At 36.2% G+C, this 21,505-nt stretch overlaps 3 protein-coding genes across 3 annotated transcripts in view; 1 reads left to right on the top strand and 2 right to left on the bottom strand.

The window, feature by feature from the left end:
• GPR85 (G protein-coupled receptor 85) overlaps window positions 1-11,257 on the bottom strand; it is a 78,826-nt gene extending 67,569 nt beyond the window's left edge. The window contains exon 1 of the mRNA XM_081146706.1: window positions 9,734-11,257. The gene's annotated coding sequence lies outside the window, so the exon portion shown is untranslated. The remainder of the gene's footprint in view (window positions 1-9,733) is intronic.
• Window positions 11,258-11,334: 77 nt separating this feature from the next.
• SMIM30 (small integral membrane protein 30) lies at window positions 11,335-12,177 on the bottom strand (the record flags this gene model as incomplete). Its single annotated transcript, XM_081146712.1, has 1 exon — window positions 11,335-12,177. One exon carries the CDS (start codon window positions 12,175-12,177, stop codon window positions 11,998-12,000), a length of 180 nt encoding a protein of 59 aa, XP_081002838.1. The 3' UTR covers window positions 11,335-11,997.
• A 1,075-nt stretch (window positions 12,178-13,252) lies between these two features.
• LOC308561483 (uncharacterized protein) overlaps window positions 13,253-21,505 on the top strand; it is a 38,362-nt gene continuing 30,109 nt past the window's right edge. The window contains exon 1 of the mRNA XM_081146711.1: window positions 13,253-13,313. The gene's annotated coding sequence lies outside the window, so the exon portion shown is untranslated. The remainder of the gene's footprint in view (window positions 13,314-21,505) is intronic.

Here is a 21,505-nt window from a genome sequence, read left to right as displayed (position 1 = left end):
TCTTAAAGTGATCATAACAAGTTTGGGAGTCATAGCAGATCTACCTAATGCACAGAGACAAAATGGGGAGACAAAAAGTATGTCCCAAATGAAAAAACAAGAGAAATCCCCAGAAAAAGAATTAAATAAAATGGAAGCAAACAAAATACCAGATGGAGAGTTTAAAACAATGGTTATAAGGATGCTCAAAAACTTTAGGGGAAGAATGGATGATCTCAGTGAGAAATTAAAAAAACATACAGTAAGCATCGTTCGGCCAGTGTGGTGTAGTGGTTGAGCACTGACCTATGTATGATCCAGGAGATCGAGGTTTGACTCCCAGTCAGGGAACATGCCCAGGTTGTGGGCTGTTGGGAGCTGGTGATATTTCTGGACATGGTCCACGTCTCCTGAGGGTCTGGAGTCAAGGACTCGACCCTCCCCATAAGTTCCCATAAGGAGCCAAGATAAAGAAATTACCAGCGTCTGGGCTCAGGCAGGAGGCAGGGTGTTTAAGCTGAGTGTTTATGCAGCAGAAAGTGCCTTGAAGGAACTACTTTGTATCGCGCTCACTTCATTATCTATTGTTTGTCACTTGCTATATAATAAAAGGTGTTGAAGCCATTTGGGGCTGCTCCTCGTCAGAGGACAGTCCTCCTGATCCCATAACTTTGTCTCATTCCCACCGCTGGAACTCAGGTTTGTTCATTTCTCAGGCTGGTTCCTGACAGTGGGCTCAATCCCCAGCAGGGGGCATGAAGGAGGCAGACAATCAATGAACTCTCATTGATATTTCTAGCTCTCTCTCTCCCTCTCCCTTCCTCTCTCTGAAATCAATAAATATAAAAAGGAAATAATAAGCATTATAAAGACATAGAAATCATAAAAAGAACCAGACAGAAATGAATACAGTATCTGAAATAAAGAATACACTAGAAGGAATGAGCAGCAGGTTAGATGAAGCTGAATATCAAATCAGCAATTTAGAAGAAAGTATAACAGTGAGCACCCAGGCAGAGCATCAAAAAGAATTTTTAAAAAATGAGGAAAGTCTAAGGAACCTCTGGGACAATATCAAGTGTAACAGCATCTGCATCAGAGGAGTACCAGAAAAAAAAAAAAAGAGAATTAGTAAGGGATACACAGCACATATGAAGAAATAATGGCTGAAAACTTCCCTAACATGGTGAAGGATAAAGTCACACAAGTTCAGAAAGCACAGAGTCCTAATGAAAATGAATCCAAAGAGGCCCACACCAAGACACAACATAATTAAAATTTAAAGGTTAAAGACAAAGAGAGAATATTAGAAGCAGCAAGAGAAAAACAATTAGTTGCTTACAAAGGAGATCTCATAAGGCAGCCAGCTGATTTCTCAATAGAAATACTTCAGGACAGAAGGGATTGTAATGAAACATTCAAAGTAATAAAAAGCAAGGACCTACAATGAAGGATCTATTCAGCAAGGCTATCATTTAAAATTGAGAAGTAAAGAGCTGCCCAGACAAAAGAAAGCTAAAAGAGTTCATTACCATGAAACCAGTACAGCAGAAGTATTAAAGGGCATGCTTTAAGAAGAAAATAGAAAAAGAAAAAGAAAGAAGAAATAGAAACATAGGTATAAAGCATAAAATGGCAATAAGTACCTATCAATAATAACATTAAATGCAAATGGATTAAATGAACCAGTTAAAAGATATGGGGTAGCTGAATGGATAAGAAAACATGAGCCATATATATGCTGTCTGTAAGAGACCCACTCCAGAACAAAAGATATACACAGACTGAAAGTGACAGGATGGAAAAATATATTTCATGCAAATGAAAATAAAAAATAAGCTGGGGTAGCAATACTTACATCAGACAAAATATACTTCATAAAAAAGTCAGTAACAACAGACAAAGAAGGTCTCTACATAATACTAAAGGGACTGATCCAACAGGAGAATATAACCCTTGTAAACATATAAACCCATTGTAGAAGCACCTAAATATATAAAGAAAATCTTGTTGGACATTAAGGGAGAGATCAACAGCATTACAGTCATGGTGGGGAATTTTAACACCCCACAATCTTCCAGAAAAAACATCAAGGCAACAGCAACCTTTAACATCACACTGGATTAGACGACTTTAATTGATATTTATAGAAAATTTTTTTCCAAAGCAATAGAATATACATTTTTCTGATGTGCCCAGGAAACAGTCTCAAAATAGACCACATGTTAGGACACACAATAAGTCCTAATAAATTAAAGAAGATTGAAATCATATCAGGCATCTTCTCTGACCACAAATATGTTAAACCAGAAATCAACTACAATAAAAATACCTGAAAAACATTCAAATAAATGGAGGGTAATTAGCATGCTATTAAATAATGAATGGGTTAACGAGATCAAGGAAGAAATCACAAGTTACTTGGAAACAATTGAAAATGAACACACAACAACCTAAAATTTATGGAACACAGCTAAAGCAGTCCTGAGAGGGAAGATGATAGCATTACAGGTCTACCTAAAGAAACAAACAAAAATTTCTCAAATAAACGATTTAACTCTACAACTAAAAGAATTAGAAAATGAACAACAAACAGAGCTCAGAGTTAGCAGCAGGAAGGGAATAAAGATCAGAGTGAAAATAATTACACAGAAACTAAAAGCGAAATGGAGAAATTCCTAAAAACATAAAATCTTCTAATACTAAATCAGGAAAAATCAGAAAACCTGAATAGGCCAGTCACAATCAAGGAAACTGAAGCAGTTATCAAAAATCTCCCAGCAAATAAAAGTCCTGGACTAGATGGCTTCAGAGGCAAATCTTACCAAACATTCAAAGAAGAACTGAAAGGCGGGTGTGGGTGATGGGTTGGGAGAGAGTAATGTAAAAACGTATATGCAGCCTGGCCGGGCGTGGCTCAGCGGTTGAGTGTCGACCTAGGATCCAGGCGATAGGGTTCGATTCCCGGTCAGGGCACATGCCCCAGCTGTGGGCTCGATCAATGACTCATCATTGATGTTTCTATCTGTCTCTCTCCCCCTCCTTTCCTCTCTCTGAAATCAATAAAGATATATTTTAAAACAAAACAAAACAAAAACTTACATGCATAACCCATGGACACAGACAATAGTGTGGTGAAGGCCTAGGGGAGGTTGGGGGCAGGTGAAAGGTAGAGGAGGTCAATGCAGAAAGTATCTGTAATACTTTTAACAATAAAGATAAATTAAACAAACAAAAACAAAATCAAAGTAGAACTAATACCTTTCCTCTGCAAACTATTCCCAAAAATTGCAGAGGAGGGAAGACTTTCAAGTTCTATTTAAGATGCCAGCATTATCATAATCCCTAAACTAGATAAAGACATTACAAAGAAAGAAAATTATAGGCCAGTATCCCTGAAGAACATAGATGCTAAAATCTTCAACAAAATATTAGCAAACCATATACAGCAATACATTAAAAGGAACGTACAACATGATCAAGTGGGATTTATTCCTGGGATGAAAGGTTACAAGGTTGGTACAATATTTGCAAATCAATAAATGTGACACACCACATAAACAAAATGAAGGGTAAAAATCATATGATCATATCATTAGATACAAAAAAAAGCATTTGATAAAATTCAGGACCCATTTATGATAAAAACTCTCAGCAAAGTGCGAATAGTGGGATCGTATATCAACAAAATAAAGACCTTATAGGGTACTACATCATACTCAGTGAGTAAAAACTAATATAAGTAAAAACTAACAGCATTTCCCTTAAGATTGCAAACAAGACAGGGATGTCCATTTTCACCACTCTCATTCAATATAGTGCTGGAAGCACTAGCCACAGCAATCAGACAAGAAGAAATAAAATGCATCCAAATTGGAAAGGAGGAAGTAAAACTGTTATTATTTGCAGATGACATGATATTATACATAGAAAACCCCAAAGACTACACCAAAAAACTACTAGGTGTAATAACTGAATTTGGGAAAATAGCAGAATGCAAAATTAATATTCAGAAATTGTTGGAACTTTTATACAGCAATAATGAACTATCAAAAAGAGATATTAAGAAAACCATCTCATTTTATTGTTACAAAAAAAAATAAGGCATCTAGGAATAAATTAAACCAAGGAAGAAACCTATACTTGGAAAATCATAGGATATTAAAGAAACTGAGAAAGATACAAATCAGTGGAAACATATATACCGTGTTCATAGATTGGAAGAATTAACATAGTTAAAATGTCTGTACTACCCAAAACAATCTATGGATTCAATGCAATTCTTATTAAAATACCAATGGCATATTTCACAGATATAGAACAAATATTCCAAAAATTTATGTGGAACCAAAAATGACCCCAAATAGCCTCAGCATTCTTGAGAAAGAACAAAGTTGGAGGTATCATACTACTTAATATCAAACTATACTACAAGGCCATTGTAATAAAAACAGCCTGGTACTGGCATAAGAACAGCCTATAGATCAATGGAACAGAACAGACAGCCCAGAAATAAACACACCTTTATGATTAATTAATATTTGACAAAAGAGGCAAGAGCATACAATATAAGTCTCTTCACTAAATGGTGTTGGGAAAATTGGACAGGTACATGCAAAAAAAAAAAAAATGATACTAGACCACCAACTTATACTATACATAAGAATAAACATAAAATGGATAAAAATCTTAAATATAAGTCAACAAAAATAAAAATAAAAATCCCAGAAGAGAACATAGGCAGTAAAATCTCAGAAGCAAAGGAAAAAATAAACAAATGGTACTGCATCAAACTTAAAATCTTTTGTGCACAGCAAAAGAAACCATCAACAAAATAAAAAGGAGACCCACTGAATGGGAGAACATAATTGCCAATCAAACATCTGATAAGGGAGACAAACTACCTAATTAAAAAATGGGCAAAGGACCTAAATTAACACTTTTCCAAAGACAACATACAGATGGTCAATGGACGTATGAAAAAATTCTCAGTGTGACTAATCATCAGAGAGATTCAAATTTAAAACAAAATGAGATATTGATAGTGGGGAAGGGCACATAATAACAATAGAGAGACAGTTGTTTAATAATTATTCACCTTACTAACCATAGATAAGAAGTTTTCTTACAGACCCTGGGAAACTGAAGGAGGAAACGAGGCTGTAAAAAGGTAAGCTGCCTCTATGGGTCCATTACTCAGAAAAGAAATACATTTTGAGAACAGACCAACGACAGGACATGCTTTGATTTAGTTGTTGTGCCTGGACCCTGACCCCCTCTGGGAGTTTGCCTCAGGAATGCTGACTATTCTTCTCCCATCCCCAGAACAGGCTGAGCTGTTTGTAACATCTTAGATTAGCCACCTGGTTATCGGACTTTGAGCTCCTAAAGGCCAGACTGCAGACTTTCTTCTCCCCTTTCCCTGTTACACTTGCAGGTTGAAGCTGCATGGAGTTATCTTCTCTCTTGACCATATGTAATCAGCCAACTGGCAAGGGGAGGCAGAGCAGAATTTCCAGGGTGACTGACTGCTCTACCCATAATGCTGGCATTATTGGAATAAACGTTGACATATGATTCAACCCTGTCTCTGCTTACTTTGGCTGAAGTAGTGACAGGCAGCCTTGGATCCATTGTGTCCGGTATCAATATCACCTGTAAGAATGGCTATCATCAATAAATCAAGAAACAAGTGCTGGCGAGGATGTGGGTAGAAGGACACCCTTGTGCACTGCTGGTGGGAATGCAGACTGGTGCAGCCACTGTGGAAAACAGAATCGAGTTTCCTCAAAAAATTAAAAATGGAACTGCCTTTTGACACAGTGATCCCACTTCTGTGAACATATCCTAAAAAAACTAGAAACACTAAATCGATAGAATATCTGCATCCCTACGTTCATTGCAGTATTATTTACAATAGCCAAGTGCCTATCAGTAGATGGTGGATAAAAAAGCTGTGGTACATTTACACAATGGAATATTACTCGTCTGTAAAAAAAAAGAAAATGTTACCTCTTACAACCGCATGAATGTACCTGGAGAATATTATGCTAAATAAAATAAGACAGAGAAAGACAAATGCCATATGATCTCACTTATATGTGGAATCTAATCAACAAAATAAACTGATGAACCAAATAGAAACAGTGGCATGGATACATGAAACAGACTGACACCTGTCAGAAGGCAGGGGGGTTGTGGACTGGATGAAAGAAGTTAAAGAGATTAGGAAAATATATATATATATAACAGATGGACACACAATAGTGTGGTGATAGCCAGAGGAAAAGGGAGGTGGGTAGTAGTTGTTAGTGGGCAAATGTGGGGAAAACAGGGATGGAAAGAGACTTTGCTTGGGGCAATAGGCACATGGTGCAGTGTGCAGATAATGTTTTATTGAGTTGTACCCTTGAAACCTGTATCATTTTGCAAACCAATGTCAACAAATAATTCAATTAAGTAATGTCACCAATAAATTCAATAAAAAATGCCAATGAAGTTTTTCAATAAAAATAAAAGAATACGGTATAGTTTGTTTTTGATGATTGTGCCTGCTTCTAAATTCTGTTATGTGACTTATCTATTTATCCACAGCATAATCATATTCATTAATATTGAGATATATGGTATGTATAATCTCAGTTTAACCAAGTGCTACATGATTAGCCTGTTAAAAGAATTAAACCTCACTCTGGCCAGTGTGGCTAAGTAGGTTGAAGCGTCGTCCTGTATGGAAAGGTTGCGGGTTTGGTTCTGCACACACATGCCTGGAAGGGGTGTGTGCAGAAGGTAGCTAATCAATGTTTCTCTCTCACATCGATGTTTTTTTCTCTCTCTCTTCCTTCCTCTCTCTGTAAAAATCAGCAAGAAAACAAAAATATATCCTCAGGTGAGGATTAAAAATAGTAATAATTAACCCTCTTGTATATAAAATTCATAATTTCATTTCAGATGATCAAGTGCCAATTAATATTTTCAAAATTTTAATCACCTACATATAATGGTTTCACTGGAAATATGTATGAGAGGGTATTGCAGCTCTGATATTACAATCAATGAGACATCAAACCACATTTTAGTATTTTGCAGTAGTCATCTCTTTCTGGTCTTTTGCATGTAGATGTTAGATGTATACTATATAATCACAAAAATGATTTAGAAAAATTAAGTTACTAAAAATTAGAAAAAATTTTTAAATATGCTATTCTACCCCCATATTTATTGATTTGGTCCTGTTCTCACCTAAGAATAAAATGTCCGCCTGGGATTACTAAATCAAAATAGAGGCTTCCTCTTCATTTCTCACCATAGGGAACAAACATTAAACAAATTTTGTATTATTTATATCTTTATAACTTCTAAAGAGAAGAGATTTTTCTTGGTAAAATATGGACCAGATCAGCTATTTTCTTTAATAGGCAGAACAAAATTCCTTACATCTTTTTAAATGACCTGAGCAGTTGCTGCTGAGCTCTCTTTATGTCACTTAGGAAAGACTCATGGTTGAACACATTAGGAATTACTAAAATAGAATCAATCAGTTATTCCCTTTTTTGCCTCAAGAGACTCAGGTACAAATTAAGACGTGGGGAAACTTTAGATAAGCCAGATTTTCTTTTCTTCACAGATGTCTTTTGAGTTTCAGCAATTTGTAAGCTTATGGTAAAAAAAAAACAGACACGGAAATGTCAAAATTAAAATATAATGAACTATTTAATACAGGATTTGTTAGCATGACTTTCTAAAGATGCCCTCTTTAAATAATTAATGCTAGTGGCTCCCTCCTCCAAATATCAGTAACACCCTGCATGCCAAGCTTTTCACATTCATTATTTTACATATTCCTTACCTATCTATGAAGTAGGTACAATTATTATCCCCATTTAGAAGACAGGGAGACACAAATTTAAAAGAAGTTAAATGGCTTGTCTAAGATCACATTTGAAGTGGTACAGCCTGGTTATCAAGGTCTGTTGGATTTGAGCCTTTAACCCCCACAGACTGACATGTGAATCTCTGGGAGATGGTTCCTATGCAGAGAATTCTCCTCCCTTCATTATGTGTTGCAGGCTATATAGCTACATTACCTTTCCTATAGCCAATGTTGGAAATGGCATTTGACAAGGCTCTGCAGAGCTTAGAAAGCCTAAGAGGATAAAGGTGCATGTGATGTGTAGCTTGAGACTTCCTGGACATGGCTTTCCTTCAGTTAGTACATTTGGTATCACATCAGTTTTTCAAGAAGCTGCCATTTGCACTCTCTATGCTGAGACAAAATATGAATAGAACCTATTTTTTTAAACTTCATCTACACTCCTGAATTCTTGTAAGTCATACACCCTTGTTGAGTTTATTGGGTAAACAATACATTGGATGGGTGAAGAAGGAAGGGAAGATGTGGGAGATCACAGGACAAAGGTCTGTAAGTGAAATACTTTGAATTTATCATTTACTGATGTTTTATCTCTACAGAAAATGAGACTTCTGCTTCCAGGAAGATGGAGTAAACATCCTTTTTTTTCTATTTCTCCCACCAAATGCAGCTAAAAATCCTGACATTATGTATAAAACAAACATAAGAAGATTATGAAAGATGAAAAAAAGGCAAACCACCTAGGGCCTCCAGACCAGAAGGCATGGTGGTGAATTTTCTGGGTTTTCTTTTTGCCTCATAAATCTCTGACTAGGTCCTAGAGATGCTGGTGATCCAGAAATGCCAATGGGCTCAAACATGGCCATAGGACAGTGGAGCCCACACTGGGGGAGTCTGAACATTCACACCTACCACAAGGTACCCCACCCTCAGGGTCAACAGAGGAGCATGGACAGCATTAATGAGGTATCCTCTAGACTTCTACCCCTATCTAGTAGTAATGAGGCAGCATCTTCCCTTCCTGTAAGGGAGTGGTACCAGACGAGGCCTAATAGAATTCAAGATTTAAATAAGACCCAGAGTCTTTTTAATATAATACTCAAAATGTCCAGGTATCAATGAAAAAAATCACTCATCATACCAAGGAAGATGCTACCTTGAATAAGAAAAGACAATTAAAAATGTCAATGCTGACATGATACAGATGTTATGATTATCTGACAAGAATTTTGAAGCATCCATGATAAAAGTGCCTTAACTAACAATTACAAACATGCTTGGAACATATGAGAGAAAAAAAAGAAAGTCTCAACAAAGAAATAAGTTACAAAGAAAAGCCAAATGGAAAATTTAGCACTAAATATACAAAGAAGAGTAAGTGAACCTGAGGATAGAACACTAGAAATTACCCAATCTGAACAAAAGATGACTATAATCAATCAATCAATCAATCAATCAATATTGAGCCCTGGGGACAAGGGGGACTGTCACAAAAGATCTAACAATTGGGTCACTGGAGTCCCAGAAGGAAAGGAGAAATAAATGGTGCTAAAAAAAATATTTGAAAAAATGGCTGAAAATTACCTAAATTGGGAAAAGACGTAAACCTAAAGGCTTAAGAACCTGAATAAACCCCAAACAGGATAAACTCAAAAATAAGACACATCACAGTCAACCTTCTGAAAATTAAGGACAGGGAAAAAGTCTTGAAAGCAGCCAGAGAAATGATGCAGGAAATGCACTGATTTTTGGCATTAGAATAGGTTACTTGCCAGCACTTCTTGTTGATTTCAACCATTAGTCTTCTGTCTTTTTAACTGGACTCAATCAAGTTAACAGGTACAGAGCATTTACTAGACAACTACAAATTATGCTGGGTACCTCGGGGACATTTGTCAATCCCATTTTTCCTATAATTGCTCCAACAGCAGGTGTCATCCTTCAGAGCAAATCAAGGAATTCCAGGAATGGGGAAAAACCTCAAAAAAAGGAAATACACGAGCAGAAATTTGTAACCTGAGATTTCTGGATGGGCTTCAGCTTTGTGAACTTCTTAAAATTAATCTAAAAATGCCAGCATGTACATGCATTTTTCTCAGAAAATGAGCATATCTTTTGTCAGATTCTCAAAGGAAAAATGGTGGCCCCAAAAAGGTTAAGAGCCACTCTAAGAGTTCCTGTACTTTTCAGGCAAAACCATATAATCCCTTAGACAAGAGGCTAAAAATACAGAAGGCATTCATATCCATTAAAATTCCCGAATGCCTCCTCATAATTCTCTACTTTTAAGGGTAAAATAGGAAAATAGCAGTTTTCTAGTTCCTTCTAGGCACTTTTGGAAATACATGTTCATTAAAGAATGTGTGCCTGGAGTCCTATTTTGAACATTTTAAAAATAGGATCTGGATGTGACTAAATGACTAATACACTGTGATTTAAGTTCAGACATACAAGAAACAGCAGCTTCTACCTACATTCGCACCAATGGGCTAGTTTATAAGACAGGATAAACTGTCCCACAAGCTGCATTTCTTTCTCTTTTGTAAAAAAAAAAGTAAAATTAAGTTCTATAATTACACAATGCATAACTGCCAATTTATTTGAACAAAAAATGTTAGAGCTTTCTCTGGTGAAAAAACAAAACAGCTATGACAAAAACAGATCCATTCAGTTTTTATGTTTTTATAGCATGTCTGTCCCTCACTTTGTACCCTCCATCAAATCCCTCATTTGCCAGGTCAGCTCATACCTACAGAAATGCACTGTAAACAGAATCTTAGGTTGCTGCTGTTTTCTGACCAAAATTAGGGCTCCCAATGTCACCTGGAGAACTAGAGACTAGATAATGCATTATTTTAGGAAAAAACTTGACTATATGCTTCCGTAAGAACGAAAATAGTTTGATTTACTGAGATAATTCCATGCTGGTTGCAACTACAAAATCAAAAGCATCACTGGGTGCCCTTGTTAAACATAGAATCCCAGGTTCCAACCTACAATGATTCCAACACAACTGGGAGATGGACCTCGGAATCTGAGTTTTATCAAGTGTACTGGGTGATTACTGATCAAACAGGTTAGATCAGTCTTCTAAAACTTAAATGTGTATACAAATTATCCTGGACTCTAAAACAAATGCAGATTCTGATCCAACTGATCTGGATGAGGCCTGAGATTCTGCATTTATAACAAGTCCCCAGGTAATATTGCTGGTTTGGGAAAACTTTAAGTAGCAAGGTCAGAGAGGGTATGTCTCATCAAGTTGGTGTGTAAATCAGTATAAGCCACTACGTTTTCTTTCTGTATCTGTGGATTCTCTACCAAGGACCTTGATTATGCCCATTTCTCATTGTTCACCAATTGTGTCTCTATAAGCTAGTGTGGCCACTTAAGGTAAAGCATCCTGCTCTTCTCACTTAGCTTTTATAAAAGTCCACATAAAGAAAAATAATAGCTTAAAATAAACAAAAATAGACCATATATTTACTTATAACATAATGGGTTTATCTTTAATACAGTATTTCTTACCACGGGGCTGTTACTCAGTATAAAGGCTTTTATTTTTTACATTAAATGTCTTCTCTATTTCAATGTCAACACAAAGTATTTTTTATACATTACATCTGTTCTCCATTTCAATGTTAGATACACTGAATACATTTTTTCCTCCAAAGAAATAAAAGTTTTAGGTTTTGACTGACTATATTTGATATCTAATATCCAAGTACAATACTAAGTTGAGAGATACAAAACAAAAAGCTAATAAAAATATAGAGAAAAGACTCCTCAACAATGCAGGAGGCAGTAATTACAACCGAATAGTGACTGCTTCATAGGATTCCGGGCAAGAGTTTCCTTCTTCTAATTTCATGTGCTTTCAGAATTCTGAGATTATTAAATATTATTTATGCAAATTTTAGCCATCTTCTTTGACCTTTCTAACTAGTAAATAAATTACAGACTGCATTTTTCAGTGCATTATTTGTTGTGAAAAAAATTTTTTTTTCCATTTAACATATATCAGTTTATTCCCATTTATATGTAAAATTACCCTATTACTGTTTCTTGGGAACTTTCAGACATTAAAGCTCAGTTTTTAACCTGAGCTTTTCAGGGCAAGGTTTGATTCAGGAGGCCCTTCAAAGTCACACCTCTCCATTTCTCTTTCGTGCATATACCCCCAAACAAGCACAGAAACCTGTAATGCAGAGAACCACAGCTAAAAAGAGAGCGATTGCATCTCCAGCTTCTACTGCTTCAACAACAGGCAGCACCAAAAGCAGTGAGATGAGGACTACCAACAATTGTGCTAAAACTGAGGTCATGATGTCCGGACCTTGAGATGGCTCGACCTTGAGATGGCTGGACCTTGAGTGCTGAAGGTTTCTAGACATTAAAGATGGAAACAAAAAGGAACCATTAAAATTCCTACCCTTTCAAATGACAATATGAATACATGACAAACAGTATATATAACCTTTTAAATTTAAATTTCAGACACGTCTCATTTTACCGTGAAAAAAACTGAGGTACTTAAAGATGATCATTTGCGGCTAATCTCCCCTTCTCGTAATTGATTCCAGCGATTATTCCATATTCTATAATGCCAACATCATGTAAATCAACCAAACAAACTGAACGGCAGAACATAATTAAGAACAGAAAATGCACAAAGCACTCACTTGGAAATTTAAAATATCCTTGGGAGTAAAAATTACACTTTCATAGGGTCTCTCCCATCTAAGAAATGCAGACAAATCTGGTAAAAGTCACAACATAAAACTCTGAAGTTGTGGGGAATTAGTAAGACTTACCAAAGAAACGATATATGTATAATTCTATCTGACTTGCAATTCAACTCCCTTCCTGGAGCTCGGAATGCTGAGGCTAAGCGGTTCCGCGTGACAGCGCCTATTATCAGAATAAGGTGGGAAGATTTAAAAATTATTCATTATTATTAATATTTTAAGTGGGCAGCTATAGGCAGTGCAGAGCAGGGAAGTTGTACGGAAGGGGAAGGAATGAGTAATAACTACAGAAAATAGTTTGTTCAAGCAGGGGTAGGAGACTTAAGGTTGGTTAGTTCCCCCATACAGGATAAACTAAAAATAAATCGAAGAGAGAGACAAATTCGTTCCAGTATTTAATAGTAAGATTTTAAAAAGAATCACTGCTTTGGCCCGGCAGGGTGCAAATTTGCCCCTGTTTTACACATAAAATGGGGCACTCTTAAGTACCCTTTAGAGAGAGCTCTTACCTCACCTTCCGGGAAGCAGCCATTACAGGAACGGCGAGGAGGGCGGCGTGGCTAAACTACGCTTCCCACAATCCCCGCTGCCTACGACTCCCAGGATGCACCAGGGCGCTCCCCTCTGACTGGCTGTGGGGTGATGGCCGCGCGCTACCCGGGAAGAAGAAGGAGTTCACGGGGCTTTACCGCACACATCCCAATGTTTTACAGGTAAAGTGGTTTAGTGTATTTGTACTAAAGCTTCTTAAAAGTAAGAACAAAAACTGACAGCAACTGTTTTTTACTGAAGTGAAGGCAACAGGAAGAAGAAATTACCGAGCAGAGCCATCTGTTTCGTGTGCTTTTAAACTAGCGGCTTCTAACTTTTTTGAAATCATAAGAATGAACTATTTGCAAATGTAAGTTATAACCCTTCCTGAGTCAAATATCTGTGAAGTCCTTACTGTAGCTTTCTAGTCACCGAGTCTTCTTAACTCATTTACTGGCTCCACAACTTATTTGATACCCTCAGATTGTGAGTTGTTAATGATGTGGGTTAGGGATGAAGTCACCTGCCCTATTTGAAAGTCTCAGTCTCTCAGATACAGCAGATACATTCAGTACAATGCCCACGTAATCTTGTATTGTTATCTTTTTCTTACGTATTACTAATCTCTCTAGACTGACAGCAAAACTTTATATTCCTATCTCAACACACTTCAGAAAGTGCTCAGTAATGTTGGCCAATAATTATTTGGCTAATAATAAATAAATATGCCAAGAAGATTTTATGAGAGACAAAGAAGTGCCAAACCAAGGTGTCTTGCAAATTGAAAGGCTGAGCATAACTATACAATAATGTTACCAAACTCAAGGAGTTTGCTGTTTGGGGTGCACTAGGCAAGACCCAGACATGGTTGATATTTTACTTGCAACAGGTAGTGCAGATGGGATTCACATCCACAGCTCTGTCTCCCAAAAGGAGGCTTAGCCATTGCTTATATACACTATTTGGTCAATTACATGTTGATTTTGTCTTTGCAGTTGGCTACATTTATGGGCTGAGTTCCTTTCAAGCTCATCCTGCTTAGTTACATTTGTAAAATACTGTGCTACATTTTAACATTTAGCAAGAATAGCATTTAGTAAGAACTGCCCAGACCTTGAGATCCTTGTCTTATTGTCTGCATTGCTTCTTGAAACAATTATTTTAGCAAGTTCTGTCTTTGCCTGGTTTGCTTGATCTACTTTTAGATTTGTACCTTTATAATCAATTATATTTGAAATAGGAGTTATTTTTTATGGCTTCCAAAATATTCTCGCGTATTCTATTTTGGGGATTTAATGTTTCCCTATGTTTATTTCAGTCAGCAGAGACTATTCTAAAGTTAGTGTTATTACAGACCTACCTGTTTCTAGGTGTGATAACACTGAAGATAATGATTTGGTTTTAAGTTTGAAGAGGCTTTAAGTGGTAAAATGCCTTTTTTTTTCTTTTCTTTTTTTTTTTTACATTATTAAGAAATCAATTCATGACCTGGCCCATCTGAAAAAAGGGTGGCAGAAGTTTGTACAGAGATATTTTGGGCCCTCATAGTTTTAAAATAAAATTGGCTAAATTACCCAACCAGCACCCACCCCAATCAGGCAATTTAACAAAGGTCTTGTTATACATACTTTTGTGTGCTTTATTACAGTCCTAGCTAGTTTCCCTAGTGCCATGGTATCCTAGTTCTCAGTTTTTTCTTTTTGCTAGTCTAGTGATTTTTTTAAAAATCTGATTATGTATTCCTGTGCTTAAAACTCTCCAGTTCCATCACATTGAGAAGAATTCCAAACTCCTTATCAAGACCCACAAAGCTCTAAACATTCTGGCCTCTGCCTGCCTCTCTGATGTCAACCCACTACTCACCCATGCTCTTTCCATTCCAATCAAACTTTATTGCTGTTTCTCAAACATGCAAATTTTGTCGTTCCCTATTGACTTTGCTCATGCTGTTCTCTCTGCTAGTAATACTTTTCCTACAGACTTTTGCATGGCTGTTTTTCTCAACATTATTTAGGGCTCTGCTCAAGTGTCACCTCCTTTCCTGTACGCCTTGCAAAAATATATCTCTCTTACTCTCTGTTCACTTTCCTGCCTTATTTTTTTTTCACATAGCGTCTATCACTGACTAAAATTATGTATGTATTTGTGTATTTGTGTAGTAGGTAAACAAATAAACTAACATGAAAATTTCATGATGGGCTGGAAATGTTCCTATTTTATTATACTGATTTCCCAGCTACTAGAACAGTACTTAGCACAGTACATACTTTGTAGGTATTTTGTGAAAAATCGAATGAATGTTTTCCCTGGCAGGGTAGCTCAGTTGGTTAGAGCATCATCCCAATACACCAGGGTTGTGGGTTTGATAAGTTTCTCTCTCTCTCTCTCTCTCTCTATTTTTCTCCCTTCCTCTCTCTCTGTAATCAATGAACTTAAAAATAAATAAATAAAAAATGAATGAATGAATGAAGTTAGTATAAGACCTGGATCGTGTATTTTTTCTTTACAATTCCTGAACAGGTTCTTTCAAGTACTAATGTTGGATGAGCGGTATTGGCATTTTTGGTGGGACAGTGCTTTGTTGTGCAGACACAATATTGTGGGGTGTTTGGTGTCTCTAGCCCATATTCAATAAATGCCAATAGGATGCCCCAATCATGAAGACAGCTGCCCTCACACATTGACAAACACTCTTTGGTAGTGGATACTGTCCCTAGTTGAGAGTCACTCAAGATTTCATCAAGAAAGTAAAAGGAGTAATTAAAAACAGAATGGAACCAAACAGCAAACACTTCCCACATGTTACCGTAGACAGTCAGTGAAGCACCAGGGAGTCACCCCCATCGGCCAAGATGGCGGCTTATACTGAGCCTGCCAAAAGCTAGACATATGAATGGACAGGGCCCTGAGCATGCTGAAAGCTAGCAAGATAACAGAAAAAAAGTCTTCTCCTCTCTGTCCCTATAAGAATGGCAGGCTTGAGCAGGAAGAGAGATTGGTCTTTAAGACAGAAATCTGCCATTCTCCTAGGTCATGTAGCTCCTGAATGAAACCTCTTTCCTTTTGCACCAGCACCTATCTCATGAGTTTGGTTTTCATTGCGGCAGGTAGCCGAACTTCCTTTTTCTCCCTTTAGTTACACATGTGCTATGTGTATACACACAAGCACCCTAACACTGTAATGTCTTAATGATTTAGATCTTACTGCTCTTTGCTTGTGCTGGTTTTACATTACCTACAGAGGCTTTCTGTATCCTATCAGCATCCCTTCTAGACGGGTTCCACTGGTGACTTTCTTATATCAGTACTTAAATAAAAATTGAAGTAAGATCTCTGCTTCTGTATCTGCCATTCAGTTTAGTCTTTGAGCTGTAGAGAGGTGGTGTGCTGTAGTATATAGAATACTAGCTTTTCCTCTTGCTAACTTTGTGGAATTGGTAGTTAATCTCTCTGAGACTTAGTTTCCTTTTACAGAATGTATTGTGTAAAGATTAAGTGAAATGTTTCTAAAGTGACCAATACTTATCAATTCCCCCTTATTTGTATTTCTGTTCTCTGGTTAGTGACTAAGAGTTAGGCTATCTAGGGTCAGACAGATTGATTAGAATACTAGCTCTGCTGCTTACTAACTGTATGACAAGAGATGTTAGTAAACTATTCTAAATCTCACCTTATTCATCTATAAAATGAGCTATTAATATTATTTCATATGCATATTATAAGGATTAAATAAGTTAATTCCTGGAATTAATGGTTGGCATGTAGAAAGCCCTCATTAAATATTAGCTATTATTATCATTTGCTGTTAACCAAATCCATAAAATATGTGTTTGCCAGGATGTGGCGTCTCTCCATTGTAAATGTGCTCTTCTGCAGACAAACATGATAAATAGAAAGTGCTTGTGAAACCCTTGAATGCAGAGAAATTTTAGGTGTCCTAGGCTTCAAGTTAAAGACTTACTGGGAAACACTCCCCTATTACTTGAAAGCCTAAGTAGTTTTGGTAGAACATCATCTAGTTTTTGCCTTAATCAGATTTTACTATTTAACTATTTATACCCAATGGTGGTTATGCTTATGTTTAAAACATATTCTCTATTCAGCTAGTGTCACATCACTGATTCATCATATTGAGTCCAAAGGGTTTTGAAAATATGTTTGAGAGGCTCTAGATATGGGTGAATAGCTTCAGGAAATAATTTAGTTGGAATGAACTCTAAGGCCACCACAACAAAAACCAACAAAGAAACAAACAACCTTAATTTCTTTTGAATTCTATTTCTAGTTATAACAGCTAGTCTGCAACTGCACTTCTTTTTCCATAAATTGCAGCAAAGGGAAAGGCAGTGTTAGAAGCATTGCTAAAAAAAAAAAAAAAAGTTATAAGAATTGAGACTATGGGCTCAGAGGAATATATTACTTTTGATAGATTGTTATGGGAGAATAAATTGTAGAGCTTGTAGGACAGAAGAAAATACTTTTTTATTACCCCTAAGAGATGGTAATCAGCATAGTGTTGAATATGGTGCCAAGATTTTTACCTTACCTCCTGGGCTTCAGTCTGTCCACTGTCTGAAAAGGATAAACATTTTTTTCACAACTCTTACTTAGAACTCATTTGCTAGTATTCTGTAGTTGAAGAAACTCTAGCTTGACAGATATCTTCAAAAAAATCATGTTTGTTTCTTTTTAAAGTTTATCTTTGACTTACAATTCAAGAATCATATAAATAGTTTTCATTCGTTTATGATGTATATTGTCATCGGAAATGTCACCCCAGGGATTATTAGTACTAAGTGATGTATTGGCAGGAATGAATTTCTGGAATACAATGAATATAATGATCTCCTCCACTCTTTTTGATCTGAACTTGCTTCCTAATGTGCCTGCAAACCATCTTAATGAACTATGATTTTTTAGATGTAACTCAGATTTAGATATTTTGTTTAGATCACTGACCTCCTGACAATAACTGCCATATTGTACATGTATAATTCCTTTTCTAAAATTGACAGTTATTTCCATAGCAGTGCTAGAGAGAAAAACAGCTTCTTCTGTGCCGTGCGTGCATTTGCCAACTGCAAGTTCTGCCTATGAACATCTCTGGTAGCAACATGAACCACAGTTCTTCGGAAGCACTGCCATATTTCACCGCTCCCCCCCCCCCCACACACACACACTGTCTGAATGCTTCTGCAGGTTTCTGTATAGTTCTTCTTTTGGTGTTAGGAGTCTAAGGTTATTGAATCTAGAATTTAATCTTACAATTTAAGAGGACCTAAACCTACACCATCCTTTACTTAAATAGAGATCACTGTTAGCCAATAATACTCAGAAACAAAGAACATTACCTCAGTCACTTACTTGAGCAGTAGAGGGTAAATTTTCTCAGGTCAGTTGTTACCAAGAAATGTTTTCAGAGAAAAATGGAGAAGTGGCTTCTGCTTATTTTATAACCATTAGAGGTGGGTCATCGCTAGTCCCTGAAAGAAGGCACTTCTGGGATCCGTCAGAGTAGGCAAGATAGGCAGATATCAGGATTTTGCAGTGACTAGTGTGTGTCAGAGGATTCATAAAACCCTGACAGTTGTGCCAAGCCAAGTGAGTGGAGACGTTTTACTGGAGCTTCACAATTATAAAAGACCAACCTAGAGTTAGTCAGCATTCCCCATCAATAATAGGACATTCATCACTGATATTATAACATTAGAGCTAACTAATCATTAGGTTAACAGGATGGGATAGGTCACACTGTCTCGAGCTATTCTGCTATTGCAGAAAAAAATACCTGCTAAGACAGAACACTCTGCTGCCAGCATTTCGCAGTGGTATATGGGCAAGATGCAAAAGGTCATTTTTGGCATGGCTCCAGGCACCATCTAGATAGAGCCTATTGCAGATATGGCCCAGACTTCCACCAGTGAACCTCAGTAATCTGTGAGAATCAATCACTTACGAAAGCCTGTGGTGTCCAGAGATATAGAGGAACTTCACCCACAGGTATTGAGAGATTCAAATTTTCTTACATTGCTGGGATTCCAGGAACAGGTTAAGAATGCTTGGATGGAACAAATTTATAGTTTTGAAAAGTTGTAACATTATGTTTTATATAATGCTTTATCTATGGTAATGAATGGATTAAGAACATTGTCCTTGGAGATGTCATCACTTGGCCCAAAATTCAGCTCTGCTACTTACTAACTGTGAATCTGGGCAAATCATCTAAGTTCATGAAGCTTAAGTTTTCTCACTTGTAGTGAGAAAATCACCAGTCGTCATAAGATTCCCAATGCAGATTAGATGAAGAGACAGATGAAATGTCTAATGTGGTCAGTGTATAGGACTCTGAGAGACATGAGACTAGCTGATCAGGTAATACTTAAGTGCTGCACAAGGAAATCTAAAGTCAGGATTATTTGCCTCATAGAATGGTGAACAAATATTTATTATGGAAAAAATTTCTTAACAAAATGGTTTCATGATATATAGGGTAAGATTGATTGATCGATTTATATTTAACAGACACTTAAACAGTGTCAGGAGCTATTCTACACATTAATATAAGTCCCTTTATTCCTTAAAATAATCTTGTGAAATAGATACTATTACCATCTCATGTTATAGATGAGGAAACTGAGGCATAATTAAGTAATTTATTCAAGGTTATATAACAAATGAGTGGTAGAGTCAGGATATGAACCCAGGAAGTCTGACAGAGTCTATACTCTTAATCATTGCCCATATCTTTTTTAAAAATTTATCTTTATTGTTGAATATTACAGATGTCCCCTTTTTTTCCCATTGACCTCATCCACCCCTCGTCTACTCCCCATCCCAGGCCTTCACCACGCCCATATACTTTTATATGGGAAATTCCCACAGGATCAAATGCCATTTTAATTTTTTTGTCTTGTTTTTTTAAACAAGGTACTTGGAAGACTTAACCATGGTGAGTCACCGAGGATTTGATGGTGTTTATATACTTTCCTCCAGGCCCTACTTTGGTGGATGAGTGATTACCAGTTTCACTAATTTGTCAATTGATTTTGACTTCTATTTAATAAATATAATAAATATGTACAAAATGTGTGTTTTTTTTTAATTAAAGTATGTCTGACCCAGGCTCAGAAGTACAGATGTTAATGTTAAAGAACTGACTGATAGACATAGATGTCACATGACAAAGAACATTCATTGTGATGTGTTGGCAAATTTCAACTATCATATAACCACTGAAGTCCATATAATACACAAAATTCAAAAAGAAATTCAAAAGAACCTTTTGAAAATCTTTACTTAGAGATAGAAAACTTAAACTAGTTACTACAAAAGTATAGAGAGGTTATTAACACTTTAGTATATGCAGTTTATAAGGAAATATTAATTTCTCTGTGTATCAGGTGCTCATTATAATTAAAAGCTGGTAACCATGGAGACAGAGAGCATAGCATTTATAAAATTAAAAAACATACCAGCTAGAAAATGCAAATAGAGTGAATTTTTCCCAAACTTGTCTTAGCTTGATTTCCCTTTAATCCAAAGATATCAAATTTCTATCTGGCCGTTTTCTGAGTAAAATGACTCATTTTTCAAACCTTGAATTTCTGCTTTAGCTATCAGCTTATTCATTTGATAATGCTTTTTATCTAGATTCAATTTAGACATGATAGAATGTATTGGGCTAAAGTTTTTATAGATAACCAATACCTAGGAAGTGGTGACTTTTAAATTGATCTTGGAAATTTGAATGAATATTTGAGCCTTTTATGTAGACATTTATTGAGAATTTTCAGTTGATGTATTGTAAGTGATTAGTCACTTTTAGTTTTAAAATCTATTTCTTTTGCTAAATCATATAGATATTCTAGGTAGAGAACCTTCTGGTATAACATCATTTTCTGTTTCATGAAATGATTTACTTATCTATGAAATGGTATGCTGGAGAGCAACAACCAAGTTTCTTTATTCCTGCCAGTAATATTTTGATTATTTATAAATCTATTCCCTGAGTCCATTATGACAACAGGCTACTTGTCTATAGATATTCTAAAAGTGGTATTGTTTGAATTAAAAATCTTTGTAAATAATTTAAAACATCATAAAAAGATCTTACATTCTGGAAGAATAATTTTACTCAAGGAGGTTGCCAGATTTTCTATTCAAATGGAAGTTGTTTATTTTAAAAGTGGAATAGGTGATATTTGAAAAATGATTGCAACTGGTTCAATTGAGAAAAAGTCCCATACAGTGCTCTTCATAGTTTCATCTGATTGTGATCTGGACCCATTTTAACACATTTTAAACTCTCATTTCTCAGGAGAGTCAAAATAAGTGGCTGATCTCAACCTGACCATCAAAGTGCTTTTGTAATCAT

This window comes from Miniopterus schreibersii (assembly GCF_964146895.1).
Source record: "Miniopterus schreibersii genome assembly, chromosome: 9".
NCBI lineage: Eukaryota > Metazoa > Chordata > Mammalia > Chiroptera > Miniopteridae > Miniopterus > Miniopterus schreibersii.
Note: the sequence above shows the minus strand (reverse complement) of the source record. Positions and strands in the feature narration are given on the sequence as shown.